This window comes from Phyllostomus hastatus, unplaced genomic scaffold (genome assembly GCF_019186645.2).
Source record: "Phyllostomus hastatus isolate PE091 unplaced genomic scaffold, TTU_PhHast_1.1 phas_scaffold_55, whole genome shotgun sequence".
In the NCBI taxonomy this organism is placed as follows: Eukaryota; Metazoa; Chordata; class Mammalia; order Chiroptera; family Phyllostomidae; genus Phyllostomus; species Phyllostomus hastatus.
In genome coordinates, this window is record NW_025334035.1 from 4,160,436 (window position 1) to 4,186,874 (window position 26,439).

The window sequence follows — 26,439 nt, forward strand, 5'->3', positions numbered from 1 at the left end:
GAGAGGGAGGGAGAGAGAGAGAGGGAAAGGGAGAGGGAGAGAAACATCAATGTGCGGCTGCTGCGGGCCGTGGCCTGCAACCCAAGCATGTGCCCTGACTGGGAATTGAACCTGCGACACTTTGGTTTGCAGCCCACGCTCAATCCACTGAGATACACCAGCCTGGGCTTAATTATTTATATTTTAAAATAAATTACAAAAATATAATTACCCTATCAAATCAAGAATTTATGGATATTACTTCTTCGTATTATAAAATATACTCTTTAAAGGACATTCACTTAAGTTAAAGAAAAGTGAACTGACTTAAAGATTATGCATATAACAGTATACAGTGGGTATATAAATATCACAAATCATGCATATAATATATGAAGAATTAAAGTGTCTCTTTTCATGAAATCAAGAAGTTATTAGTTTAAGCAGTAGATCCTAGACTTTTATATTTCAATGACTAGTAAAACATTAAAAAAAATAAAGTTAGTGATCAACATGAAGTTGCTGACTTTTTCTTGTGCTAAGAATATTAAGAACAACAAAGCCTGTCCCGGCTGGGTGGCTCAGTTGGTTGGAGCACGTCCCTATATGCCAAGATTGCTCTCCGATGGTTGTCAGGGCACATACAAGAATCAACCAATGAATGCATAAATAAGTGGAACATTAAATTGATGTTTCTCCCTCCTGTCCTCTATCTGAAAGCAATAAACAAATAAACAAATAAATAGATTTAAAAAGAATGACAAAACTGAAACTTATATCCATCACCATTATTTAGTAAAAAGATATTAAAAATGTTTTATAACTGCAAAAGTACATGTATGATCTGTTAAAATTGCACAGAAGTATAAACAATCATTTGCTTTCTCTCTATAAAAATCATGGGCATCCTTCCATACAGTTCTACCTCATTTGTAAAAAGGACATTTTTAACAAATATATTGTTAAATACATAGGCGCGTGTACATATTGATATATATTATGTATTTATTACATATAAATATGGATTTTACATATTCACTCTGTATAAAAATATTTGTAAGAAATATATAATTTCAGAACAAAGAACAGCCCTTACCACGAAAGGACAGGTGACAACCTTACTTAGACATTTTGGGGACCACTGGCTTAGATGACCTTCCATCTCTTAATTCCATGATATCCTTAGCATTTACATGCCTTTCATTATTATCACTAACCTATATATTTTAAAAAGATAAGTAGGAATCTCTTTACTATCTCCTTGGGTAGAAAATCGTAGATTGCAAAGTGCTTTTTCAGTTCTCTGACCTGCTTTGTTGCACGAGTTCATGTCTGTGCTCTGGTTCATATCAGGGTTTTACTCTGAAGTCCACAGACTTCAGGGTATTCATGAAACCATGAAAACATATGTGATACTTTGTATACAGTGGTAGTCCGGTACTCATCGGTACTCATGTTTATTTGTTCTGGAACTCCTGAAAGTGCCGAAACTGACCAATACTGAACAAGTAAGTGACAAGTGATGAAGCATTTTCTCTTGTGGGGTGATGTGATTCGCATAAGTTCTAGCAAGTGGAACAACTTCACGAGCAGGTGCTCAGTGCTGAAACATTTTTTTCTCATCAAAATGCAATGAGTACAGGGTTTGACCAATTCTGAAGCCAACGAGTACCAAGGTATGACTGTATTTACTGTTTTTCTGGGGGAAGGGTTTACAACTTTCTATGATCCAAAGAAGGTTAGAAACTATTGCTTTGGGAAAGTTTCTTGCTTGTGCTTTATATAAATAATTTTATTATTATTGGCTTTGATGTCCCTTACAATGTTTTTCCTTGGGGGCAGGGGTTAGCATCTAATTTTTGGGTTGCATTTGACAATTGCATACTTCAGTTCCTTGTTCTTACCTTAATGGTCTTTTCCTTAAAAACAAAACACATTTTCCTCTACCAATTAGTCATATGGTATTTTAATTACTTATTTTATTTTTTTGAAGTAGAGGAAAATAGCAAAAGGTACACAGTGGTACCCATGTTGAAACTGACAGGGAAGGGAGATAAGCAGCTAGAGAAATCGAGTCACACAGGATCAGATAAAAGGCCTGAGGACAGCCAGAATAGGTAGGTAAAAGAAATACAGAGGAACAAGAAACAGAGAGAGATACAAAAACAGAGAAGATAGAGAAGGATGGCAGAAAAACAGGTTGGCAAGAAAAGAAAGGAGTTGACTGAGAGGCAAGCAAGATCACCAAAAGGAACAGAAACAGACAAACAGAAAGGGGTAGAAAGAGAAAAGGCAGAGAAAGAAATAAAACAATAACGAAAAAGAAGACAAAGTGATGATAATGTTTTATACTACCCAGTACTTTATAATTTATAAAGTGCTATGACATACATTATTGCAGGCAGGAAGAATACAGCAGGCAGTTAGGGTGACGGAGGGATAAAGGCCAATCAGACAGAAAAGAAGGAAGGTGGCCAATCAGAAGGAGAGGCTAGAATGGAGCCCAAGACATAGTTAAGAGGAAAGACAAAACCAAGAAAAGAGAAGTGAGAGAGGGAAAGTCAGGAGAGACAGAGATGGAGACTGAAATCATTAAACTCGGGAATACAGGCAGTAAAAAAGCAGAAATGAAAGAACAGAGCATTGTGTTTAAAAGTATTATCATCACCTTTCTGGAAAGACTTAAGATAGAGGCTACAGCTTTGTTTCTCCCAACAAGTTATAACACCACCAAGGTGGCATGTGAAAGGAATCAAAAGAAGGATGAAAAGGGAGAAGAAGTGTTAGTAAGAGGCAGAGTTTTTTAGACTAGGAGGAAGACAAACTTCTTGGACAGTCATAGGTCAACAACCAAAGTGTGCTGCTGAACCTAAAAGGATCTAGATTCACATGCCTTTAAAAAATGCATACAGATGTGGGAAAGGCAAAATGGGCCTGTATCTACTCTATTTGCATGTAAACTCAGCTTCCAAACTATCTGTACTTACTAAATTGTACCTATGTTTGTAGGGTATTTTTCAGTAAGTACTACCAGTGCTTTTCTCAATTAATACATCAGTCATAAGGAGACAAGCAGAGGTAGACTCTCATCAAGACAATTTATTATGCAGAATAGGAGATTAGGAGAGAGCAAGCCCTTCCTAAGTGCTCCTCAGGTACTGGTAGTACAGGCATGTGAGTAGCAACCAATCAATCAAAAAGACAAGTGCCATAAAGTAGAATCAAAAAGACAAAAAGAGATGGTAAACCCAGTGAAATATGAAGGGATACTGACAGACTAACAGTGGAAGAAGCATTCAGCAGAACTAGAAGAAAAGTAGGAAGGAATGAGGCAAAAAGCAAATACCCGTAAATATGCACTCTTTTCTGGAACAATATCCAAGAAATGTGAAGAAGTGACCAACTCTGAGGAAAGGAACTAAGGGCTGGGGAAGAAAAATAGCAAGAGAGGCTTACTCTTCACAGGACACTTTTAATACTTAAAACATTTTGTACCATGTGTATGTACTATCTATTTAAAAATTTATTAAAAAATAAGAAGAAAAACAAAAGCAAGCCGATACATGGACAGCAGAGCCAGCCAGGCAGAGAGCAAAAAGGCAGGAAGACAAGGAGAGATGGGGAAAATGGCAAAAAGACTGAGGCACAGACTGAGGAACCAGAAAGACAAAAAGGAAAAGAGACAAGTGAAATGGAGGTAAGCAGCGAGAGAAGGCAAAGTAAGGGATGTGACAAGAAGGCAGGTAAGACTTCAGGGCAAGGGGTTCACTGAGACATTTGGGGTAGAGAGCCCATCACCGTTGATGGGATGTTGAAATAGAGGAAGTCAAGGGAGAAAAAAACTGATAAGCAGAAAGACAACAAAGATACAAGCATTAAATATGGAATAGCAGCAAGCAAGTATGTAGATAGGCAAGAAGACAGACATAAAGAGAAGCAAGGAAAAAATCATTAACTGGCATAAATAAGAGGTGGAACAAGTAGAAAGGTAAGAGAAAAACCAAGACAGAACCATGGTGAGGACTGGAAGGTAGACAAACCGCGGCTAAAAAAGTGATAGAGACAGGCAGGCGGGGAGACAGATGGCTGGAGAGAGAGTGGTGGGCAAACAGCCAGAGAAGCAGACAGACAACCAGGGAGAGAAAGAGGCTGGCAGCCAGTCAGGGAGGAGCAGACCGGCAGGCAGGCAGACAGACACCATAATAGGAGTAAGCAGGTAGAGAGACAGGCGGAAACAAGGATAGAAGAAGAAAAATCAAGAAGTCAGTAGGGAGAGAAGGGAACAGGAGAAGCAGGCAGGTAGAGGAGATGGACAGGAGGAAGAATCAGGCAAATTAACAGATCCATATGCAAAGCACATTTGAAAGAATGATAGATAAATGTTAGCACAGGGATGCACACAGCCACCTTTAGCCACCTACACCTGCAGCTCATGGCACATGTGCAGGCAGGCAGAGGCACTTGGCACAGAGGGAGAGGGCACAGAGGCAGAGAGACTGTGGTGCACATGTGTAGGGTTGTCAACAGACACGTGGGGACACTCTTCTTAAACACACACAGAGGGGCCAGAAAGGGGGGAGTCAGGCACACATGAAGAAGAGGCACATGCAGTCAGATCCTGGAAGACAGAAGTAAACAGAAAGAAGACAGACATGGGTAGTTATTTAGAGGTAAAAGAGCCTGAGAGTCAAAGGGATGAGTGAAAAATAAAGTCTCAGTGAAAAATACACATACAGAGAAGCCCATAGGCAGGAAAAAGGAATGAATACTCAGATGGACTAGGAAGAAGAGAGACTGAGAAAGAGGACAGAATACAATCAAATGGAAGAGAAATAGAAGTTAGACTCATACAGGAATGATATGGGAGTAGAGGCAAGAGAATTCCAAAGACCAGGTTAAGGAAAGGTAGAAATCAATGTACAATCAAGTACATTAATGTGTGTGTTTTGGGTGGGTGGGTAGGGGTAGGTGGCACATCAATAAAGAACGTTTTAGCCTCCTAGCAAAAATCCACATAGTGTCCCTTATCACTAATACTTTCTGGTTGCTGCCTACCTACCCAATCCTCTTAAGGTGCTCCTGAAGACTGCAGGGTTTCCTGGGTGGCTGGCAGCTATACTTAAAAGGTAGGGAAAGAACCCAGCAAAGAAATGATTCCACAGACATAGTGCGAAAAGCTAGGAAAGGGACAAAATGAGATCAAAAGAACAAGAGGAAACTAGAGTAACAAAAGGGTGACAAGAACAAAAAAGGGTAGAACTGAGATGAGCTGTTCACCCTCCTTTCTTTGCTAGCCTTGCTCACATGGCAAATTTTATTTTACAACTTCTCTAATCAAGTCTCTGGATGAGAAAGCTACTTTTGGACTCCTTTTCAGTCTTCCATTTGATTACCACTTTTAAGGTAAACATTGGGTACAATTGGAAATTAAGGGTGAGAATCGGATGAAATTATGAGTACAATCCCCTACCTCTTTCTTTTTCTCAGTTCCAGTTACTTTTCTCTTTCATGGTACCTCAGTTTCTTCCACTTTACATTGTTGGAGGTCATGGAGGAAGGGAAATACACTGAAATAGGAGAAAAGAGAAAATCATTTCACAATCTTCAAACTTGACTCTTTCCCCTTCATTCTAAAAATGTTTTATTTACCCCTAAATTAACTTTCCAAGTCAGATGAATTTTATATTCAAGCAACTGGGGAAGGGAAAGGCCAGGTAAAGGAGAAAAGAGTGAAAATAAAATATGTAATTATTAATCACTGAAGAGGCTGGGCAAAGGGGAGAATCAAACATGGACTCCTTTGAAAAAAACTCAATCATTGTATCTATTCATATCTCTGCCCCAAAAGTCACTAGGATTTCTACCACTTTTTTGAAGAAAGAAAGAAAAAAAATCCAGTATCACTTCTCACTTGAAAGATACATACACAATTAAATGTGTTTTGACTCCAATGAGGTATGTAGAAACAGAGTTATATATAAACATATATTTCATCTTTTTCCTTTTCAATGCCTGAAGGGGAAAAAAACCCTTCACATCAAACCACTCCCTTCTGAAGTATTCAGAAAAAAAAAAAGCGCTTTTCTTTAGAGAAGGGAGGTGGTGAGGAAGAGACTAGTAAAGAAAATAAAAAAATTAAATGTAGTTGGACTAGTATCTAACTAGTTAACCTTTAACAATTTATGCTGATGTCAGACTGAGCATGAGTACTGATTAATGCCCCCCCTTAAATATTTTTTATAAGGGGGAGTTAGTCACAGCAGCCATTTTTGTTTTATGCAGAAATCCTTCATGCCCCCCCACCCGCGCACACACACACTCAGTACACAAGGAAAATATCTCTATTAATAATCTGTGCACTAATCAGTTATGAAAAAAGGGAGAAATTTGTGGGTTTCTGAGTAGAGGTTTGGAGATGGGGGTGTAACAGGGAAGAGAATGGGGTGGGGGTGAAAAATGAAATATTAAGCCAGCCATTTTGTTTTAAAAGGGGATTTTCCCCCCTCTCCCTTTCTTTATGGAGGGGGTGGCGGTGCTGGAGGGGGGGTTGTTTTAAAAATAATTTCAAGGCGGCCATCTTAGTGCCTCAGCTCTGAGAAATATTTCTGAGCGCCCCCCTCAGAATTTAAATATATTTAAAGTAACAGAGAGGGGGGTAGAGAGAAGTCGAAAACTTTTATATATATATATATATATATATTTTTTTTAATCCCCCTTTCTTGTTCTCTTGGAAGGAGAGAAGGGGGGAAAAAGTCTCTCCTCAATTTTTTCCAAGAAAAATTTTGGGGGTGGTTTGGCCCCCCTCCTCAGACGGCGGCCCCGAGGGTGGGGGTTTTGGAGGGGGGTGGCCCGGGGGTTTGGGGGGCTGGGGGAGGCTGAGAGGAGGAGGAGGACGCCGCCGCCGAGAAGGAGGAGGAGGAGGAGGAGGAGGAGGTGGTGGTAGCGGTGGGGGAGGCGGGCGGGCGGTGGGTGGGGGGGTGGTGGGGGGGCCAGAGCCACAGGATGGCTTCCCCTCTGAGGGACGAGGAGGAGGAGGAGGAGGAGATGGTGGTGTCGGAGGAGGAAGAAGAGGAGGAAGAAGAGGGCGACGAGGAGGAGGAGGAGGAGGTGGAGGCGGCCGACGATGACTATGAAGACGACGACGAGGGAATACTCGGGCGCGGGCCGGGCCACGACCGGGGCCGCGACCGCCACAGCCCCCCCGACTGCCACCTCTTCCCGCCGCCGCCACCGCCGCCCCCACCGCTGCCGCCGCCCCCGCCGCCAGGTAAGCGGCCGCCCGACTCACCCCCCACCCCAGCCCGAGTAGGAGCTGCGGGCGCGCGAGGCCGGGCGGGGGCGAGGCACCCACCGCGCGGCCGAACCGAGGCGAATCCGGGATGCGTAACGCCGTCTCGGGCCCATCGCCCGTGGCGGTTCGGGCGGTCCGAGCGGTCCCCGCGGGCAGCGGCGGTGGCCGCTGGGCCGGGCCTCCTCCCCTCCCCCGCCGCACCCCTCCTCCGCCGCCGCCGCCGCCGCCGCTGTCGCCCCGGCTGGAGAGCGCTGGGCGCGAGCTGCGCGCGCGGACCGGGCCACTCGGTCGCGGCTTTCGGGGGAGGAGGAGGAGGAGATATTTTTTTTTTTACCCTCGGCGGGGAGGGGGTAGGCAGGAAACGGCTAAGGCGAAGCCAGGGCCCCCTCCTTGGCCGAACGAGGGACCGCGGAGACCCTGGCGGCCGGACGGCGGCGTGGGGGAGGGGCGCGTGGGGGAGGGGCGGCCGCGCGGGCACCCCTCGGGCGCCGGCCTGGGTGGGGTTGAACTGAGGTAAAGTGGGGTTTCTGTGTGTGGAGCGGACCGTGGCCCTAAGCCTTTCCCCTCAGGAGTTGGGAAGGCAGGGGAAGCGGTGTCCATCGGACCCCCACCTGCGGGGACTTCTGTGCCCGCCAACTTCAGGGGCGTGCGGTGGGGGAGGGGTCGTGTGAATGTTTGTGGGCGGCTGAGGACTGGGGCAGGTGGTGGCCACACTCCACGCAGACCACTTCCTGGAATCACTTGCTCCTACCCCTGCTCCCCACAGCTCGTCATAGGGAGAGCAGGCACCTAGAATTGGGGAAACCAGATGCCCCCAGTTCCACCTCCTTTATCTCTCTTTTGCTCTAGGCTCTTTTGTGTCAAGTGCGCCTCCCCCTTCCACCCCCGCCCCCCATGACCCTGTCAGTCTGGGGTGGCCGAGCTGCCCAGCTGTGACTCTCATGTGGCTGCCATTCACTGTCACTTACTGTCGCTGAAACCACCCACACCCTAACCACTTTGGGGGGTGTAAACTGCCCACCCAGCTGTTCTGCAGCTTGACCATCACTCAGCACTCCTTCCTGGGGATGACAAGTCCCTGGCGCACTCCGAGCAGTTCCTCCAGTTGTGGAGGGGACAGAACGCTGCCTCGCACCAGGGGCCCAGCAATGGCCCCACTCAGACCACCCTCCTAGTGAAGTTATTCTAGTCTTCCTTAGGATAGGCGGGCATCTTTGGGGTGTTCACCCTCTGCTTGGGTAATGAAAGGGGATATCCACACCCCCAAGCCTCTCGGTGCCATGCAGCACGAATGCACCAAACTTCAAAACGTCTAACATGTTCTTTGTAAAAGTGTCACACTGATCTGTGGCTTATCTGGCCTACATCCTTTGAGGCAGTGTGAGGTGCTTTATTAGGAGGGCAGAAGGATGGTGTCTGATGGAAATAAGGATAAAGCCCCCTCCACCACCACCAGGTTTCTTTGGAAAAGAGAAAAGTTTTTTAGAAAGTTATGCCAGTGAGCCCATTGATTTGCAGGAGGGAAAAGGAATAAAGAACTGTAGGGAGGGAGGATGCCAGAAAAACAGCCTGAGGGGCTTAAAAAAAGGGGAAAGAAAGGATGTGGGGTTATGTTAGGGGATTGGCAGCTGTCACCTATTTGCATTTCGAGCTTGGAATGTGGCATTTGGGTGTCTTTGATTCCAGATTTAGGTATGTGAGAGAGGAGCACTAAAGAATCTGAGGTTGAGAAGGGTCTTTGTGTCAATACTCCCTCCCCCTTTTCTCTTTGCTTTCTGAATAGATCAGAGGAAACATAAAATGTTTTTAAAATTTCTTATTTAAAGTGAAAACCCACCTCCTCTGTCTCCCAGGGCAATTTTATCTCCCGTTTAGCCCTTCCAGTGAAATGAGTGACCCAATACACCCCTTAGATGACTTTCTGAGGTAAAACTTTGGGAAAATATTTGTACTCTGTTCATTATTTGTCTCCATAAGTGTGGGCTAAATAACCCTTCTCTAAGGAAATTTGTTTGGGCTGCTCTCCCTCATCCTTTTATAGAATGTGAATTTATGCATATTAGAGCTCTCTGTTGTTTTTCGTTTTCACTGCTTTGATTCTCACCATTTTGTTTTACATTCTTACCGAAGACCAATTTTATCCCTTCCCCCCTCTCCCGTCTCCTTACGTTGTTAAACGTTTAAAATAATAGCACTCCGTATTGATGGGGGAAGGGAGAAGGAAGCCTAAAACTCATTTCTTCTCTCTCCCCCTTCTGGCAAGTCTAGAGAAATAATATAACATAATATATAGATGTGATTCCTTGGGGGTGGGGGTGGGGAATGATTGTGGGTGGTGCGGAAAATTCTGGTAGTTTCTTTGCAAAAGGTCTGAAGATACAAACCCACCCCCTGCATGTAATACGCATGTGCAGCAGGCCTATTATGGTGGTTCGTTGTGGGGGAAGGGGGGGAATTTGAGAAAAAAATAAATATATGTGTGAGAGATTGATGGTGAGATTAGAAGAAGAGGGGCGGGCAGGAGGCGAGGCTTGTTGCGAGACTCCTCCTGCTTTCTCTGGCTGCCAGGCTCCGCCTTTCGCTCTTCGCCCGCCCTCCTCCCGCGCCGTCTTCCCGAGATCTGAGCCGGGCCTGTGGGAGCGTCTGGGCTCCAGGCCAGCATTGAGTGGCTGGTGAGACAGAGGTTGGGATTTAGATTTGCCTTATTGCCCTCCCTTTGCATTCCTCGCCATTCTGCTTAGCCTCTCCCACCACCATCGTCTTCCCAAGTTCGGGAACCTCTTGCTGTGGTGGGGAGTGGATTTAACTGGCTGCGAGGTCTCAGGGCTTGTGTCCCACCCCCGGCTAGTGGTGACCCAGGCCGTTTCCCTGGTCCTTAGCCAGTTGGCCTGCCCTTGCCACTCTCGGTGCAGCCCGGTTTCCATATTCATAATAATCTAAGCCGCTGGGGTTAGGGAGAGCTGGCTGCTGAGGCCTGGCGTCTTACTGACTTCCTATTTCCCATTAGTGTTTTCACTTTGCTTTCCCCCACGGAGGGGGGCGGGGTCGCTTTCTGCAGGCACCTCCCCTCCCCCTATCCCAGAGTGTCTTCCTGCAGGAGAGGACACAGGATGCAGCAGTTAAGAGAAGTAACATTGAAGGGACTCTGAGGCAATGGAAACTGAGGCCTCAGGCGTTAATTGTGGCTAATTTTCCCTTGGCTGTTGTGGGAGAAAGGATTGTATGTCCTAGAGCAAGGGGCTGGGCCAAGCCCAGGCTTTCCCCTCCTTCAACAGCCACCTCTGCCAGAGCAAGACAGGTCTGGCTGGTTAGTCTAGTGCTTGCTGTGGGAGGGAAGCCAATCAGGGCTCCATGTCTGTGTGGCATCAGTGTCTTCCTCTGCATGGAGTAACTCTCTGTCTCCTAAGTCTCCACAGACTGGTGGGGGTCATGGAGAATGGGGCAATGGACATCAGGGAAGAACCAGCCTTAATCTCTAAATAAAAGACATTTGGGAAGTTAGGGACCTAGTCCGCTGCAAGCAGGTATAGGCTGCCCTTAATTTATGCTTATCAGTGTGAGGGTATGCTTGTGCATTTGAGAATATATATGTAGGATGTGTCTGTGTCTATATCTTTGTCTGGGTCTCCCATACTGTTTACATATGAATGGTCAGGATGTCTGGAACTAAATTTGGAAATGAAGGGTGAGGCCAAGGGACAAAGGATAGGGGCCCAGAGTTCTCAAAGGGAGCAGGGATATAGAAATAGATTCAAAAGCAGATTCCAGGCTGCTTGGGAGGAGGATAATTAGGTAATTGTGGAAACTTCCTACTGTTGGGTTAGGGTGCAATGAAGGAGCCAGACATTGTGATCCTGTGGGCCAGAAGTGAAAATGACCAGCTGAGAATTTCTTTTCCTCCAGGGCAGGATTGGGGTGATAGGAGGCTGGGTGATCATCTGCAGAAATATAGAGGCTTGCCTCTTTGTAAAAAGTATGTCAGAGCCCCACGGTGTTAGTGTGAGAACCCAGGTGTCCACCTTTGGCTCTCCCTTCTTAGCATCTGGCTCAGGGAGCTGCCAGCTTGTGTCTCCCCACTCCAAGTGTTGGGGTCAGGCCAGGCCAGCAGCTGGGCATGGCTTCCCTAGTTCCTGGGCAGGATGCCAGCTGGCTAAGTGAGGTTCGGGAAGGCAGGAGGAGCCCTGGCGGCAACTGAAAGGACCTGCCACAGTCAGAGCCCATGACCTAGAGCTTGGTCCCTTGTTAGTAGGAGGGGAGAGAAGGGAGTGGTTTGGCTGCTCTTTCCTTCTGACCCCTGATCTCCCATTCAGAACCAGAGCATCCCACAGTACTTGAAAGACTCTCTGAATCTAGTGAAGGGGGGTCAAGGTGTGGAGGAGTTAATGCCGGAGTTCCTAGAGAGTGGGAAGTAGGAACTGAGGAAATAAGGAAGGGTGAGATTGAGGGGTGGCATAGACTGGGAACCTAGAAGCTTAGGTTTTCTGGTGTTCTCTGCTCCGAAGATAAGGATGACATTCGGCTGCTACCTTCAGCATTGGGTGTGAAGAAGAGAAAGCGAGGACCCAAGAAACAGAAGGAGAACAAACCAGGAAAACCCCGAAAACGCAAGAAGCTTGTAAGTGTTAAGGACTCCTGTCTCCATAGTAACACTCAGCAGACCCATTCCCAGAGACCTAAATGTTTTCTGGTCCTAATTACCAGTTGGGGGCAGATCCTGAAGTGAGGGAAGCCTGACTTCTCTTCCCCACTCTTGCTGGCCTGTATCTCATGTATCACTCACTACAACCTAGTGAAGAGCCCAGTTTTCTATGTGACTAGCAGAGAGAAGCAGTTGAAAGAACAGGCTCTAGAGGTAGACTGCATGAATTTGGAACCCAGCAGTACTCTGCTTTCTTGGGCAATTTATTTAGCTCTCTGTGCCTCAGTTCCCTCATCCGTAAAAAAATGAAAATGAATAAAAATAAAAATAGATTATTGTCTCATAGAATTGTTGTGAAAATTAAAAGAGATAATATGTGTTATGTGTTGAGAACAGTTCCTGGCACATGGTAGGGCTGAAGAAATGTTATTTTTATTTCTCTTCCTTAGGACAGTGAAGAGGAATTTGGCTCTGAGCGAGATGAGTACCGGGAGAAGTCAGAGAGTGGAGGCAGTGAATATGGAACTGGACCAGGTCGGAAGCGGAGGCGGAAGCACCGAGAAAAAAAGGAGAAGAAGACAAAGCGGAGGAAAAAGGGGGAGGGAGATGGGGGGCAAAAGGTGAGTAGAATTAGGGAGTAAGGGGGAGAAATCAGTATTAAAGACAGATGTGAGGAGAAAGAGCCCCAGGGGGAATGGATCCTTAAGTGGTGAGGCTATAAAAGGTGAAGGGTGGGGTTTGGGCTAGAGAATGGAATGGAAAAGGACACAGAAAGCCCAGGGAAGCTGGTGGGTATATAGAGGAGCCATGTTGGGGGCCTAGGATAACAGCTGGAGAGGTGCCCACCTCACTAAAGCCTGGTCTTTCCCAGCAGGTAGAACAGAAGTCATCAGCAACTCTGCTTCTGACCTGGGGCCTGGAGGATGTGGAGCATGTGTTCTCTGAGGAGGATTACCACACACTTACCAACTACAAAGCTTTTAGCCAGTTCATGAGGTGTGGTGGGACTGGAGAGTCCTTGAGAATAGACACTTTTTATTTGGGGGAGGCCTTGGCCCCTCTGGAATATGATAAAAGCTAAGAAACTGGTATCCAGAGAAATTCATAGCACATACTCACAAAATTCCACATGTAATTTTGGCGAATTCCTAGACTTCTAAGGCTCCAGGGACCCCAGTCAGGAACGCTTCATGGTTTGGGGGGCGCGTGTCATAATGCCAGCACTAGGTTAGAAAATGCTCTAGTGATGAAATATAGTGAAGACTGATAGTCCTCTTGCTCCAAGCATTTGTTTTCCTTGCATGACTTCTCCCTACACTGGAGCTGAGAGAGAACATCAGCATTCTCCAGTTTTCTTTGCTCAGTTATCAAGTCCTCGGCCCCTACCTCAGGCCCCAGTAGTAATGGAGGACGCATGGCTAGTATCAGGACCTGGGCTTCAATGGCTCCCAAGTAAAGTATAAAATAGCAGAGTTGCTTTTTAGGGAGCAGGTACTTTAACATAGGGCTCTGGAGTCAGCCTACTGAAGTTCAGGTCCTAGTATCATCTTGGGCAAGTTACTTCTTTAATCTTTGGTTTCACATTTCTAAAACAGAGATATCACAGTATGGACCTCATAGGAGTCTTGTGGGGATTTGATGGGATAATGAATGGAAAGCCCAGTACAGTCAGTGCCTGGCTTTTAGGGAGTGTTTAATACCTGGCAACTGTCATTATTACTACTGTCTCACCCACCTCACTGCTAAAGACAGTGCTTTTGTTAGCACCATGATCACCTATGTCCCCACAAGAGCCTGTCACCCCACTGCAGAGAAGAACAGGATGGTCTGTTAGACTCCATCTGATGGGATCCTTCTTTGGGGCCCATGAAACTTGTTAGAAAATAGCAACTCATAGATAGTATCATTGTGAAAATGAAATAAGATAATGTATATGAAAGTATTTTATGAATTGTAAAGTAGCATTTAAAAGTAAAGCATTTTTATTGGTGTCATTTTCATCATTTTTTACCTTCTGTGCACTTGTTTTATTTTGTTTCTATTTCTTTATTGAAATACTTTTTGTTCTTTTAATCTTTTTTTTATTTTCAAAATCTCTTATTTTCAAATTGATGTTATTCTTTTTTTAAAAAAGATTTTATTTACTTTTCGAGATGGGGAGGAAGGAAGAAAGAGGGAAGCACCAATGTGTGAGAGAAACATCTACTGGTTGCTTCTTGCAACACACACCCTCAACTGGGGATCTGGCCCACAACCCAGGCATGGGCCCTGACTAGGAATCAAATCAGCAAACTTTCAGCCTATGGGACGACACCCAACCCACTGAGTCATACCAGTCAGGGCTGATGTTATTCTTAAGAGGACATATTTTCACCACTCGGGAATCCTAGCTTGTACATAGACTTAATTGATGAGGGGAAATGGCAATATTCCCAGACCATCTGTGGAGGGTCCAAGTCTTCTTCTGTATTTACAGGCCCCTAATTGCTAAGAAGAACCCTAAGATCCCAATGTCTAAGATGATGACCATCCTTGGGGCCAAGTGGAGAGAGTTCAGTGCCAATAACCCCTTCAAGGGGTCGGCAGCAGCTGTGGCGGCGGCGGCGGCTGCTGCAGCTGCAGCTGTAGCTGAACAGGTGTCAGCTGCTGTCTCATCGGCCACCCCTATAGCACCTTCCGGATCCCCTGCCCTTCCACCCCCACCTGCTGCTGATATCCAGCCCCTACCCATTCGAAGAGCCAAAACCAAAGAGGGCAAAGGTAAGAAACCCTCTTCTTCGAACAACTGTCACCCTACTCTCCAAACTGCATGTTCTCAAGGATATTCTAGAACTCTTCTGTCTTCTCAGTCCTGATTGTTGCAAGAGAAATACTTTCCAGGAAGGGGTCTCAGTGAAACCATAACCCACAGAGGAGTCCTGAGGCCCCTGTGACCTCCATTATTCCAGAATGTCATGACCTCTGCTTTTTTTCCTTCATTTCCACTCCTCATTTAGGTCCAGGCCATAAGAGGCGAAGTAAGAGCCCCCGAGTGCCTGATGGACGCAAGAGGCTTCGGGGAAAGAAGATGGCACCACTCAAAATCAAACTAGGGCTTCTGGGTGGCAAGAGGAAGAAAGGAGGCTCAGTGAGTAGCTTCTCCCTGTTTGTTCTACACCTCTGTTCACTATACACCAGGGATGAGGGGTCAAGAGCTGGAGGTTCATACACAGGTCCATAAGGGAAGTTGGAGTGGGAGCCAGAGGCCAAGGGGAGGGGAATGGAATCAAGTTAACCTCCCTGACAGCCATGGGGCTATGGGTAGTATGTATTTCAGAGTGATGAGGGCCCCGAACCAGAAGCTGAGGAGTCAGACCTGGACAGTGGCAGTGTCCACAGTGCCTCAGGCCGGCCTGATGGCCCTGTCCGCACCAAGAAACTAAAGAGAGGCCGGCCAGGAAGGAAAAAGAAAAAGGGTAAGAGGTGTTAGCTGTATGTGATCCTGTCAGTTTACTTTCTTCTCATTCTTTCATTGTCTTCCTTATTTTCAATTTTGATTTCTTTATTCAACCCTTCTCTCTCTCCCCTCCCCCAATCCCTCTTTCTTTCCATTCCTTTGCCTGTACTGGGGTTTATGACAGTCCTGGGCTGTCCTGCAGTGGCCGGGGAGGAGGAGGTTGATGGCTACGAGACGGATCACCAGGATTACTGTGAGGTGTGCCAGCAGGGTGGGGAAATTATTCTGTGCGACACCTGCCCTCGTGCCTACCACCTCGTCTGCCTTGATCCTGAGCTTGACCGAGCTCCTGAGGGCAAATGGAGCTGCCCCCACTGTGTGAGTACCTGGTGCCAACATCTTACAGCCCTCAAGGACCCACCTGTCTGTTTCCTCCTTTGTCTCAGTTGTCCTCTTCCTATGCCCAGATGGTTTATCAGTAACAGATGTTTAAATGACCAGGATTGTAGTTCGTTTCTCTCATCCCTTCGCCCTCCCACATCAACATTTTTAGAGACTGATATGTCCTGTTCCTTTGTTCCCACCAATTTTCCATCTTTGCCTCTTTTTCCAATCTCACTCCTGTTTCCTTTCTTCTGTCTCTCTGTCTCTGTGTCTGTCCTTGGCCTCCCAGGAGAAGGAGGGGGTACAGTGGGAGGCCAAGGAGGAGGAGGAAGAATATGAAGAGGAGGGAGAAGAAGAAGGGGAGAAGGAGGAAGAAGATGATCACATGGAGTACTGCCGTGTGTGCAAGGATGGTGGGGAGCTCTTGTGCTGTGACGCTTGCATCTCCTCCTACCACATTCATTGTCTGAACCCACCCTTGCCTGACATCCCCAACGGTGAATGGCTGTGTCCCCGATGCACAGTGAGTGTACCCATCTCTCAGTGTTGACTGTCAGCCCAACTCCTTCCCCATCTCTGGGTCCCAGATGTTTAGCTCTTTCTCTACTCCCCACAATTAGCCTTTGATTTCCTGGTGGGACCCCTGATGGGTTCTTTCTGCCTCTTTCCTTCCTCTTCCTCGTGTGTGTCCATCCATAGTGCCCTGTGCTGAAAGGCCGTGTGCAGAAGATCCTGCATTGGCGGTGGGGGGAGCCACCCGTGGCAATGCCAGCCCCCCAACAGGCAGATGGGAATCCAGATGCCCCACCTCCTCGTCCTCTTCAAGGCAGATCAGAGCGAGAATTCTTTGTCAAGTGGGTAGGACTATCCTACTGGCACTGCTCCTGGGCCAAGGAGCTTCAGGTACGAGGGTCTCGTCTTTCCCCCTGTCCGGTGACCCTATTGCTGCCATTCTCACTGTCTCTCACCCCTCTGTTCTCTGTTCTTTCATATATATAAACTTTGCTTTCCCTCACTTCAGGCCTCTGGTCCTCACACTGTACCTACTTCCTTAGTTTGCATATGTGGTGCTTTGGGTCTCTAGTCCTTTCTGTCTGTCTTTGTTAGATTTTTTTCCCTTAGATATAACATAGTCTTCCTTAATTCCATCTCTTCCCTTATCTATCTTTAACCATGTTTTACCTGTATTCTCAATCTGAATAAATCTATTCCCTGTCTCCTTTTGCTTACTGCATCCCCACCCACATCCTGACTCTGTTCTGTCTGTTTCATTGTATTCTCCTGCTTTGGCTTTAATTTATTATGCGTCTCATCACATCCCTTTCATAGCTTCCTTTTCCATGCCACTTCCCTTGGTAGCTTCTTCCCACTTCTCTTTGTTCTCTCTGGATGATGGGATTATTTCTCCCCTCTACTTCCTCTATGCTTCATCAGCTGGAAATCTTCCACTTGGTCATGTACCGAAACTACCAACGGAAGAATGACATGGATGAACCCCCACCCCTGGACTATGGCTCTGGTGAGGATGATGGGAAGAGCGACAAGCGCAAGGTGAAAGATCCGCACTATGCCGAGATGGAGGAGAAGTACTATCGTTTTGGTATCAAGCCAGAGTGGATGACAGTTCACCGCATCATCAACCACAGGTGAATCTTGGTCCATGGGAAGGCCTTGATCCTGGGGTATGCCACTAGTTGCAGTTATGGCCCCATGCTAGTAATTTGTTAACTAACCAAATAATTGATCTATCTGAATAACTCCTGCTGTAGCTTCAGTCCTTTTGGTCCTGTTTCCTCCGTGAGGATGAGAGAAACCAGGAGCAAAGTCCAGCCCAGCACTGACTCTTTTGTCATTGTGGTCTTTTAATCTCTAGTAGCATAAGAAATGACACCTGAGTCTGGGTATCAGGCATGAAAGCAAAGCGTGGAAAATGTGATTCATTCAGTGTTTCTTGTATTTCTTTCTTCATTGTACTTACTATTGCCTAATGTTATAGTATATATTTATTTTTCTACTTCATTGCTCTCTTCCCCAGTAGAATATGAGCTTCATGAGAATAGAATCCTTTGTCTGTTCCGTTCACTGCTAAATCACCAGTGCCTGGCATATAGTAGATGCTTAGTAAATACCGATTGGATGAACAAATGGTTTTGAAGCCTAGGGGTGTTTTTTGATAGTTGATTTTAGGAAGCCATCCTGAAAAAGCTAAAGTAGTGTTTCAGCCATTCTGAACTTCCTTCTAGTGGCCAGCATTAAGGATTAGGTGACAAATTATGTGTGTTTGCTGATAGTTGTGTTTATTACGGCTTTTTCCTACTTGTGATCCACATTATTTTTCTCCTCCTGTCCCACAGTGTGGATAAAAAGGGGAATTACCACTACCTAGTAAAATGGAGGGACTTACCGTATGACCAGTCTACATGGGAGGAAGATGAAATGAACATCCCTGAATATGAAGACCATAAGCAAAGCTACTGGAGACACCGGTGAGGGAGCCATGTCATGGGTTAGAGGGAGCCTGAGGATAGGGACAAAACTAAATCTCCAACGTAAAATGAGGTGCAGTAGGGCCAGACCCAATCTAGAATTTAGGGCTTTGGGATTCTGGGCTAGGTTAGTTGGGGTTAGGATTAGGGTTGGTGAAAAGGCAGCATGAGGATGAGAGATTTAACCTAGTAATGGGAAAGAGGATGCTCAGGAGTAAGGAGGGTTAGCTGTAGAGGTGAAATCCAAGGGGTGTGAGGGTAAAAAGCCTGGGAGGAAGGAAATGGTAGAGAATGTAGGTTATGGGAAGGTGGGGACAGGTCTAGAACTGGTTTAGAAGAGTGAGAAGGGGTACTAAGGCCCAGGCCTCACTCAGGACCCACTCTTTTGCCAGAGAACTAATTATGGGAGAGGACCCCGCCCAGCCCCGCAAGTATAAGAAGAAGAAGAAGGAGTTGCAGGGTGATGGGCCTCCCAATTCTCCTACTAACGATGTAAGTCTTCTCACTTGGCCTTTCTCCCATTTCTGGAGCCATGGTGATGGAGTATTTCCCAGGGGTTACTGAAAGAATGTCCCAGAGTTTCAATGTCTTTGAATAGTAGTTCTTCCTTCAGTATTCAGTCTTGTCCTAAGAGTGGCTAGGAATTTTGGCATAAGAATGGGAGAACCACTACAGACAGCAGCACACAGGGCTCTTAAACCAGTTTCCTTCCTCACAGTGCTGCTGGCTGTTGTTTTAAGGAATGAGAGGGAGGAACTAAAGACTAGAACTTTCATGAGCTCAGGCTGTAGTGGAGGGAATTGTAATCCAACTTGGTATCAGTGCCAGGGAGGAGGGGGGAAGGAGGAGATCAAGACCAGAACAGCTGACAGTTCCCATTGAGCTTTTTGACTTCTTGACTCTATAGCCTACAGTGAAATACGAGACTCAGCCGCGGTTTATCACAGCCACTGGAGGCACACTGCACATGTATCAGCTGGAAGGGTTGAACTGGCTACGCTTCTCATGGGCCCAGGGCACTGACACCATTCTGGCTGATGAGATGGGGCTGGGCAAGACCATACAAACCATCGTCTTCCTCTACTCACTCTATAAGGAGGTGCTGGATTCTAGAGCCTTTGAGGGGGATGGCCAGGCCGACACCTAGCCTGGACTGGGGAATGTGGGAGTGGAGGAGGAGAGCATAGGATGTGGGGGAGGGTGTGGCAGGCAGAGAACTGGGGTATACAACCTAGACTAATAGTTTCCTCTGCCCTCTACTCCCAGGGCCACACAAAGGGTCCCTTCCTGGTGAGTGCCCCACTCTCTACTATTATTAACTGGGAGCGGGAGTTCCAGATGTGGGCACCCAAATTCTACGTGGTGACGTACACGGGTGATAAGGACAGCCGAGCTATCATTCGTGAGAATGAGTTTTCCTTTGAAGACAATGCCATCAAAGGTGGCAAGAAAGCTTTTAAGATGAAGGTAAACCCCTCTCCCTCACATCCTCTAAGATCTTCAGATCTGTCATTTCTTTGCCCTAACCAGGATTTCAGTTCCTTTATTCCTTACTCAGCTTTCTACCTTCTTTACCCACCCTCACGCCTCTACATTCCTACCCTGGAGATGTAGGAGATACTCTCAGGGGTGTGCATGGATCTGTCAATACTGGGCATGTGTTGAAAGTTTTGGGACCATGTTCAGTGAACCCTGCATAGAGTCAGAGTTGGAGGACAGGATCACTGGCTCCCTTTGGGAATCATCATCAGGACAGGGTGTCCTGGTAAAGAATGGGGGTGGAGGTCTAGGTGTTGGGATGTCTGGTGGCAGCTGAATGGATGATGTTGTGTTGGCAGAGGGAGGCACAAGTGAAGTTCCATGTTCTCCTGACATCGTATGAGCTTATCACCATTGATCAGGCAGCACTTGGCTCCATCCGCTGGGCCTGCCTCGTTGTGGATGAGGCCCATCGACTCAAAAACAACCAGTCCAAGGTGAGTGAGATAGCCTGACTTTAGAATCTTGAGGTTGTGGATTCCTACTTGCCTTAGTCCTAAAATATTTTAAGTTCCAGGGACTTTTTGTTAGTCCAGGAGGCAAGATGCCTGGGAAACTTCTGGGGAGAAGTTCAGGTTGGAAGAGGGTGAGGACTAGGGATTTGGGGCCTCTAATCCTGAAGGAAATGGAAGCCGGAGGCAGGAAAATGTTGATACTTTGCACCAACCACTTGCTGTTGATGGATCCTTTCTCCTGTCTTTCCTTGCCCCATTATCTAGTTTTTCAGGGTCCTCAATGGCTACAAGATAGATCATAAATTACTGCTGACAGGGACTCCATTGCAAAACAATCTGGAGGAGCTTTTCCATCTGCTGAACTTCCTTACCCCAGAGAGGTTTAAGTAAGTAGCTCCATAGGGTAGTCTGCAAAAACGAGAGGCAGGGGCTAAAGCAAGTGGGTGGAGGATTCATCTGAAGTGAACAACAGAGCCTGAGGTCAGGGGCAAAGAACCTGACAGCTGTTCATTTTCTTGTCTCCTGGCTACTAGCAACCTGGAGGGCTTCCTAGAGGAGTTTGCAGACATATCCAAAGAAGACCAGATTAAAAAACTGCATGATTTGCTGGGGCCACATATGCTGCGGAGGCTCAAGGCTGATGTCTTCAAGAACATGCCAGCGAAGACAGAGCTCATTGTTCGAGTGGAGCTAAGTCCCATGCAGAAGTGAGATGCAAGGCGGGTTACCTGGACTAGGGGGTTGGGGATTTGTTGGCAGCCTTCCAGGAGTTGGTGATCAAGTGCAACATCATAATTACTTCCTTTATGTCTCTTCTATACCCTCACCCTGGTCTTTAGGAAATACTACAAGTATATCCTGACTCGAAATTTTGAGGCCTTGAATTCACGAGGTGGTGGGAACCAAGTGTCTCTGCTTAACATCATGATGGATCTTAAGAAGTGCTGCAACCATCCATACCTCTTTCCTGTGGCTGCTATGGTAGATACAAGAGCTGGGAACTGATTAATAAATGCCTGGCTTTCTAAAAGTGGAGGGATTGAGCACAGGGCTAACTGAAGCTGGGCTGGGAGGCCAGGGGGACTGGATTTCTGAGAAGAGCAGGAATTTAAAAGGTGTGGAGACTGGATTTGGGCTTCTAGCTTCCTAGGCACAGTCAGAATACAGGGCTATGTTTCTTGATTCTCTTCTCCTTTCTCCATTTTTTCAGGAGTCCCCAAAACTCCCCAGTGGGGCTTATGAGGGTGGGGCACTTATTAAGGCATCTGGAAAGCTCATGCTACTGCAGAAGATGCTGCGGAAGCTAAAGGAGCAAGGACACAGAGTGCTTATCTTCTCACAGGTGACCCCTCCCTGTAGCTCATTCTCACCATCAGACTAATCCGTTATCTCTTTCATTCCTATGCCTGCCATAGTTTGAAAAGTTAGGAGATTACACCCTTAAGAATTTCTAGTATAGCTAAGTTCCTCTTGGCTTCTGATCTCTTCTTTGTAAATTGTAGTTCAGCTTCTTTAAGTCAGATAGAGAGAAAGGGGAGAGGATAAACCATCTGCCTCTTCAAGGAGGTCTCTGGGGACTGGTACTATTTCTTAACTTTATTGGAGAGGAGAGCACAGACCTTTTGGAAATCTGATGAAAGCTCTGGGTCCACACTTGAGGAAAGCTGCACTATTATATAATTGTGTACAGATTTTCAGGGGGCTCATAGGTTCCTTTAAAACCTTTTCATGGGTTTCAGAGAAGATGTTCTGCCTTAGGAGAAAGCAAGAAGTTTTGACAAAAATGTGGAATGAGGGAGTGTTGGGGGTGGCAAAAACAGCACCAGGGGAAATGGGAATGCAGGGGTACAAGTGTAAAGACTGAGGTTGAGAGAGTAAACGGGTAGTCAGAGCAGACAGGGTACACCACTGCCTCCTCATTCTGGACTCACTTCTTTTCCTTTGCTCTAGATGACCAAAATGTTAGACTTACTAGAGGACTTCTTAGACTATGAAGGCTACAAATATGAGCGCATTGATGGTGGCATTACTGGTGCCCTGAGGCAGGAGGCCATCGATAGATTCAATGGTAAGTGGGGAGATACCTTGGTTCCTGTTGTGTGTGGGAGGCCTGAGGAACCTGTGCCTAGGTGCTGGGCTGGGAGGGGCCTGGCCTGGGAGGATATTAGCTACTTGAGCTTTTGAGTTTGGGACATGGTTGGTTGGTTATAGTCAGAGAACACCTAGGAGCAGGTAGACTGAATTACTGGCTACAAGAAAAGCCTGATCTCCTAATTCACACCTCCTAGCTCCTGGGGCCCAACAATTCTGCTTTCTCTTGTCGACCCGAGCTGGGGGCTTGGGCATCAATCTGGCCACTGCAGACACTGTCATCATCTTCGATTCTGACTGGAATCCTCATAATGACATCCAGGTGGGAACTCGCCTCCTAGAGCTCCTGCACCATTTGGCAAGGACACATGAGTTCACGGAGGAGGGTGTTGTGTTCTGGGGTCAGAAATAAACCTCTTGGTAGGGGAGAGGGGCGGTGGTTGAAGACTTTCCTGCTAGCCTCCTTCCTGAGCATGTGGGTAGCATTTTCTCCTCTACTCCCCTGGCCCATCCACACTTTCTCTGCCCCTTGCAGGCTTTTAGCCGGGCTCATAGGATTGGCCAGGCCAACAAAGTAATGATTTACCGGTTCGTGACTCGTGCATCAGTGGAAGAGCGAATCACACAAGTGGCCAAGAGAAAGATGATGCTCACACATCTGGTGGTACGGCCTGGGCTGGGCTCCAAGGCAGGCTCCATGTCCAAGCAGGAGCTGGATGACATCCTCAAATTTGGCACTGAGGAGCTATTTAAGGACGAAAATGAGGGTGAGAACCTCTTTTGCAGCTCCCTGGAAACTGGCACCTGCTTTCCTGTGAGTACTTCTCTTCTGAAACCCTTGAAGACAAACGCCTCAGTTTAGTCTATGGAGGAAGGTTGGCCTCTTTCCTAATATGTAGGGTTGAAAACAACAAATTGCTACATTGATTTCTGGGGAAAGAGCCTTCTCTAGAACTCCTGTGGAAAGGAAGCAAAGTAGAATGCTTTCCTGTGATCTTTTAAAAGTTCTGCCTGAGGTTCTGGTTGGAACTCAAGAGTTCCCTCTTGTTCCTCATCTCCAACAGGGGAGAACAAGGAGGAGGATAGCAGTGTGATTCACTATGACAATGAGGCCATTGCTCGTCTGTTGGACCGGAACCAGGATGCAACTGAGGACACAGACGTGCAGAACATGAACGAATACCTCAGTTCCTTCAAGGTGGCCCAGTATGTGGTGCGGGAGGAAGACAAGGTGAGAGGCTGGGCCTAGATGCTGTCTGTCCTGGGCTGACTCTAAAGGGCAGTTTCCTTTGCTGGACCTTGAAGTAGGAGGATCCCCCTTCCTCTCGTTTTTTTCTTTTTTTAAAATACGATCTTTTACCATAGTGCCCAGCAAAGAGCAGTAGTAGACCACAAACAACTTCTTAGTCTAATGGGTGATATTAGACTTTAGAGAAACACTTAGGCACAGAAAGCACTGATAAACATGGAAGGGTACCTTCTGAGACAGAGCAGGAGGGACACAGAGGGTACTAGAGGAGAATTTAGGAAAGGGAAATAATGAGGAGAAGCGTATTGAAGGTTAGAGATAAGGAAAAGAAAAATGTGCAATGTCCAGGAAATTTACACAGAGTTGAGAACTAAGAGGCAGGAGGAAAGGCCTGGGTTAAAAGGGAACCCACTAGCATTCATCCTGTTGCTGTACAGATTGAGGAGATCGAACGAGAGATCATCAAACAGGAAGAGAATGTGGATCCTGACTACTGGGAAAAGCTACTGAGGCATCACTATGAACAACAACAGGAAGACCTAGCCCGGAATCTTGGCAAGGGCAAGCGGGTTCGCAAGCAAGTTAACTACAATGATGCTGCTCAGGAAGACCAAGGTGAGTACTGTCTCTCCTTGCCCGCCCCATCCCCCCCATGCAGAAACTGAGAAGCAAAGAGTGGTGAGGAGGGGCCTGGAGGCTAGGGGCATTTAGTTGGAAAGAGAGGCCTAGGGGACAGGGCTTTCCTTACTAAAAGGGAAAGAGATTAGGAAGGATCAGTAGGAGCTACCCAGAGGCCAGGAGGATTTGCAGGTGATCTAAGCTACTTGGTGGTTGTGGAGGGCTCACATGGACATCCAGGAGTTTTTGTGGGTTACACAGGATTCAGGAGGTGCCCAGAGACAAGGTGGGTGGTAAGTGGACATGGTTCATGATATATGGTCCTCCCAAAGTTAGGCTGCGGGCAGTCATCCAGCATCCTCAGGAGGTGTCCAGGTGGAAGGGGCTTGTTCAGGGAGCCATCAGTGACCACTGCACCCTTTCCCTTCTCAGATAACCAGTCGGAATACTCGGTGGGATCAGAGGAGGAGGATGAAGATTTTGATGAGCGTCCTGAAGGTAGCATCTGTTTTCCTGACTTTCTACCACATCTCTTCCCATTTCACTTCGTATTGTCCTTTAAGCCCACTGTTTTTATGTAAATGAATGCTTTTTTGTAGAAAAAAAGTAAAGATTATGGATAAGCAGAAAGGAAGAAATATCCCTAATCTCACCACTGTTAAAATTTGGAGTATATAACCACACAGGCTTAGATTCCTAAATGAAAGATCAAGAAAGGTTACATCATTTTACATTCCCATCAGTAATTTTTCTTGCATCAAGTGTTTACTATTAATTTTTTCAATATCACTTGATTCTTTTAGACCTACTGAGTTAGTAGTTCTGAAAGTGCTTGGAAGAAAATTAGAAATACCTCAGACATGACACAGGCCCTACCTGAGTTTTGGATCTTGTGGGAATGGGGTGTTGGGAAGGACTGAGGGGTGGAAGATGTTGTGGATCTACTAACTGGGGTCACCCCTGCCCAGGGCGTCGACAGTCAAAGAGGCAGCTCCGGAATGAAAAGGATAAGCCACTGCCTCCACTGTTGGCTCGAGTTGGGGGCAACATTGAGGTGAGAGCTGGGTCCGGGCCCCAAGAATTCCCTAAGAAGAAAATGAAAGTTGAGGGTTGGAAATTGAGTCACTGAGGGGAGGAAGGACCAAGAAATGAGATGCCTGGACACCATTACCCACTCCCTCCTCTCCCCCATTCTCAGGTGTTGGGATTCAACACCCGTCAGCGGAAGGCTTTCCTCAATGCTGTGATGCGCTGGGGGATGCCGCCGCAAGATGCCTTCACCACTCAGTGGCTGGTGCGAGACCTAAGGGGCAAGACTGAGAAGGAGTTCAAGTGAGTGTGGGTGATACGGGACAGAGTTGGATGAAAGGGTAAGAGCTTTGGGTGTTACTTTCTTCCTCTTGGCCACCATATGATGTGATCTTACTCAACTGATCATCATGCTCCCTGCCGTTCCTGGCTCGGTTTCCTGGAGGGTGGGCTTAGCCTGACCCACCCTCCCTCAGACGAGCTTAGAGTAGAGAGGCCAGGCTTCCTTCCCTGTGGGAGAGGTGGTTAAGAGAGGAGCATCACCTGGACTGTCCTCGCCTCACATTTACTTGGCCACAATAACCAGGCAGGGAGCAGGTGGAAAGGATGAAGAGCTGACTGATGGGGCCTACGAACAAAGTACCAAAGCCAAGGAGACAGTAGAAGAATAAGGGGAGGGGCAGATGGGGCTTAGGATTTGGAGAGGCTCAGGGGAGGACCCCTGGAGGCACCTGGGGAGTTTAAGGTTGAGGGGTTCTGTAATTCTTGTGCGGCTCAAGGCTTTTCTAACCCACCCTCTACCCCCATGCTCCTTAGGGCCTATGTGTCTTTGTTCATGCGCCATCTCTGTGAGCCCGGGGCAGACGGCTCTGAAACATTTGCTGATGGGGTCCCTCGGGAGGGCCTGAGTCGTCAGCAAGTGTTGACCCGCATTGGCGTCATGTCTCTCGTCAAGAAAAAGGTATCAGTCTTCCCCTCAGTGAAAGAACCAAGCTGGATCCCTGGCTGGTGGATTAAGTGCTGGCTTGTGAACCAAAAGATCACCCGTTTGATTCCCAGTCAGGGCACATGCCTGGGTTGTGGGCCAGGTCCCCTCATAGGGGGCGCACAAGAGGCAACCACACATTGATGTTTTTCTCCCTGTCTTTCTCCCTGTCTTTCTCCTCTAAAATAAATTAAAAAAAAAAAAAAAGAACCAAGCTGACTGCCTGTGCCCTGTCCCTCCTGGGCCCTGTCACTCCTC

At 47.0% G+C, this 26,439-nt stretch overlaps 1 protein-coding gene, 1 long non-coding RNA gene and 1 other non-coding gene across 14 annotated transcripts in view; 2 read left to right on the plus strand and 1 right to left on the minus strand.

Moving 5' to 3' along the window:
• LOC123809327 overlaps positions 1–7,489 on the minus strand; it is a 24,595-nt gene extending 17,106 nt beyond the window's left edge. The window contains exons 1-2 of one of the 2 annotated variants that reach the window (XR_006783989.1): positions 7,331–7,489; positions 5,450–5,546 (exon numbers count right to left, since the gene is read on the minus strand). This is a non-coding gene — a long non-coding RNA (uncharacterized LOC123809327). The remainder of the gene's footprint in view (positions 1–5,449; positions 5,547–7,330) is intronic. The other variant, XR_006783988.1, reaches the window with a different exon arrangement.
• CHD3 (chromodomain helicase DNA binding protein 3) overlaps positions 6,957–26,439 on the plus strand; it is a 25,471-nt gene continuing 5,988 nt past the window's right edge. For 7 of the 11 annotated variants that reach the window (XM_045824417.1, XM_045824419.1, XM_045824424.1 and 4 more), the window contains exons 1-29: positions 6,957–7,246; positions 11,773–11,885; positions 12,359–12,529; positions 12,781–12,905; positions 14,386–14,669; positions 14,906–15,036; positions 15,214–15,364; positions 15,530–15,723; positions 16,019–16,252; positions 16,429–16,632; positions 17,164–17,375; positions 18,084–18,215; positions 18,608–18,707; positions 19,123–19,314; positions 19,482–19,682; positions 20,054–20,191; positions 20,474–20,595; positions 20,743–20,916; positions 21,049–21,190; positions 21,420–21,551; positions 22,160–22,277; positions 22,498–22,622; positions 22,836–23,067; positions 23,365–23,531; positions 23,987–24,164; positions 24,600–24,665; positions 25,136–25,221; positions 25,366–25,499; positions 26,013–26,157. In XM_045824417.1, coding sequence (XP_045680373.1) covers positions 6,982–7,246; positions 11,773–11,885; positions 12,359–12,529; positions 12,781–12,905; positions 14,386–14,669; positions 14,906–15,036; positions 15,214–15,364; positions 15,530–15,723; positions 16,019–16,252; positions 16,429–16,632; positions 17,164–17,375; positions 18,084–18,215; positions 18,608–18,707; positions 19,123–19,314; positions 19,482–19,682; positions 20,054–20,191; positions 20,474–20,595; positions 20,743–20,916; positions 21,049–21,190; positions 21,420–21,551; positions 22,160–22,277; positions 22,498–22,622; positions 22,836–23,067; positions 23,365–23,531; positions 23,987–24,164; positions 24,600–24,665; positions 25,136–25,221; positions 25,366–25,499; positions 26,013–26,157 — 4,668 coding nt within the window. In that variant the 5' untranslated portion in view covers positions 6,957–6,981. The remainder of the gene's footprint in view (positions 7,247–11,772; positions 11,886–12,358; positions 12,530–12,780; positions 12,906–14,385; positions 14,670–14,905; positions 15,037–15,213; positions 15,365–15,529; positions 15,724–16,018; positions 16,253–16,428; positions 16,633–17,163; positions 17,376–18,083; positions 18,216–18,607; positions 18,708–19,122; positions 19,315–19,481; positions 19,683–20,053; positions 20,192–20,473; positions 20,596–20,742; positions 20,917–21,048; positions 21,191–21,419; positions 21,552–22,159; positions 22,278–22,497; positions 22,623–22,835; positions 23,068–23,364; positions 23,532–23,986; positions 24,165–24,599; positions 24,666–25,135; positions 25,222–25,365; positions 25,500–26,012; positions 26,158–26,439) is intronic. The other 4 variants (XM_045824422.1, XM_045824421.1, XM_045824420.1 and 1 more) reach the window with 4 other exon arrangements.
• Positions 25,624–25,763, plus strand: LOC123809542. Its single transcript, XR_006784020.1, has one exon. It is a non-coding gene; the product is annotated as a small Cajal body-specific RNA 21 (non-coding RNA).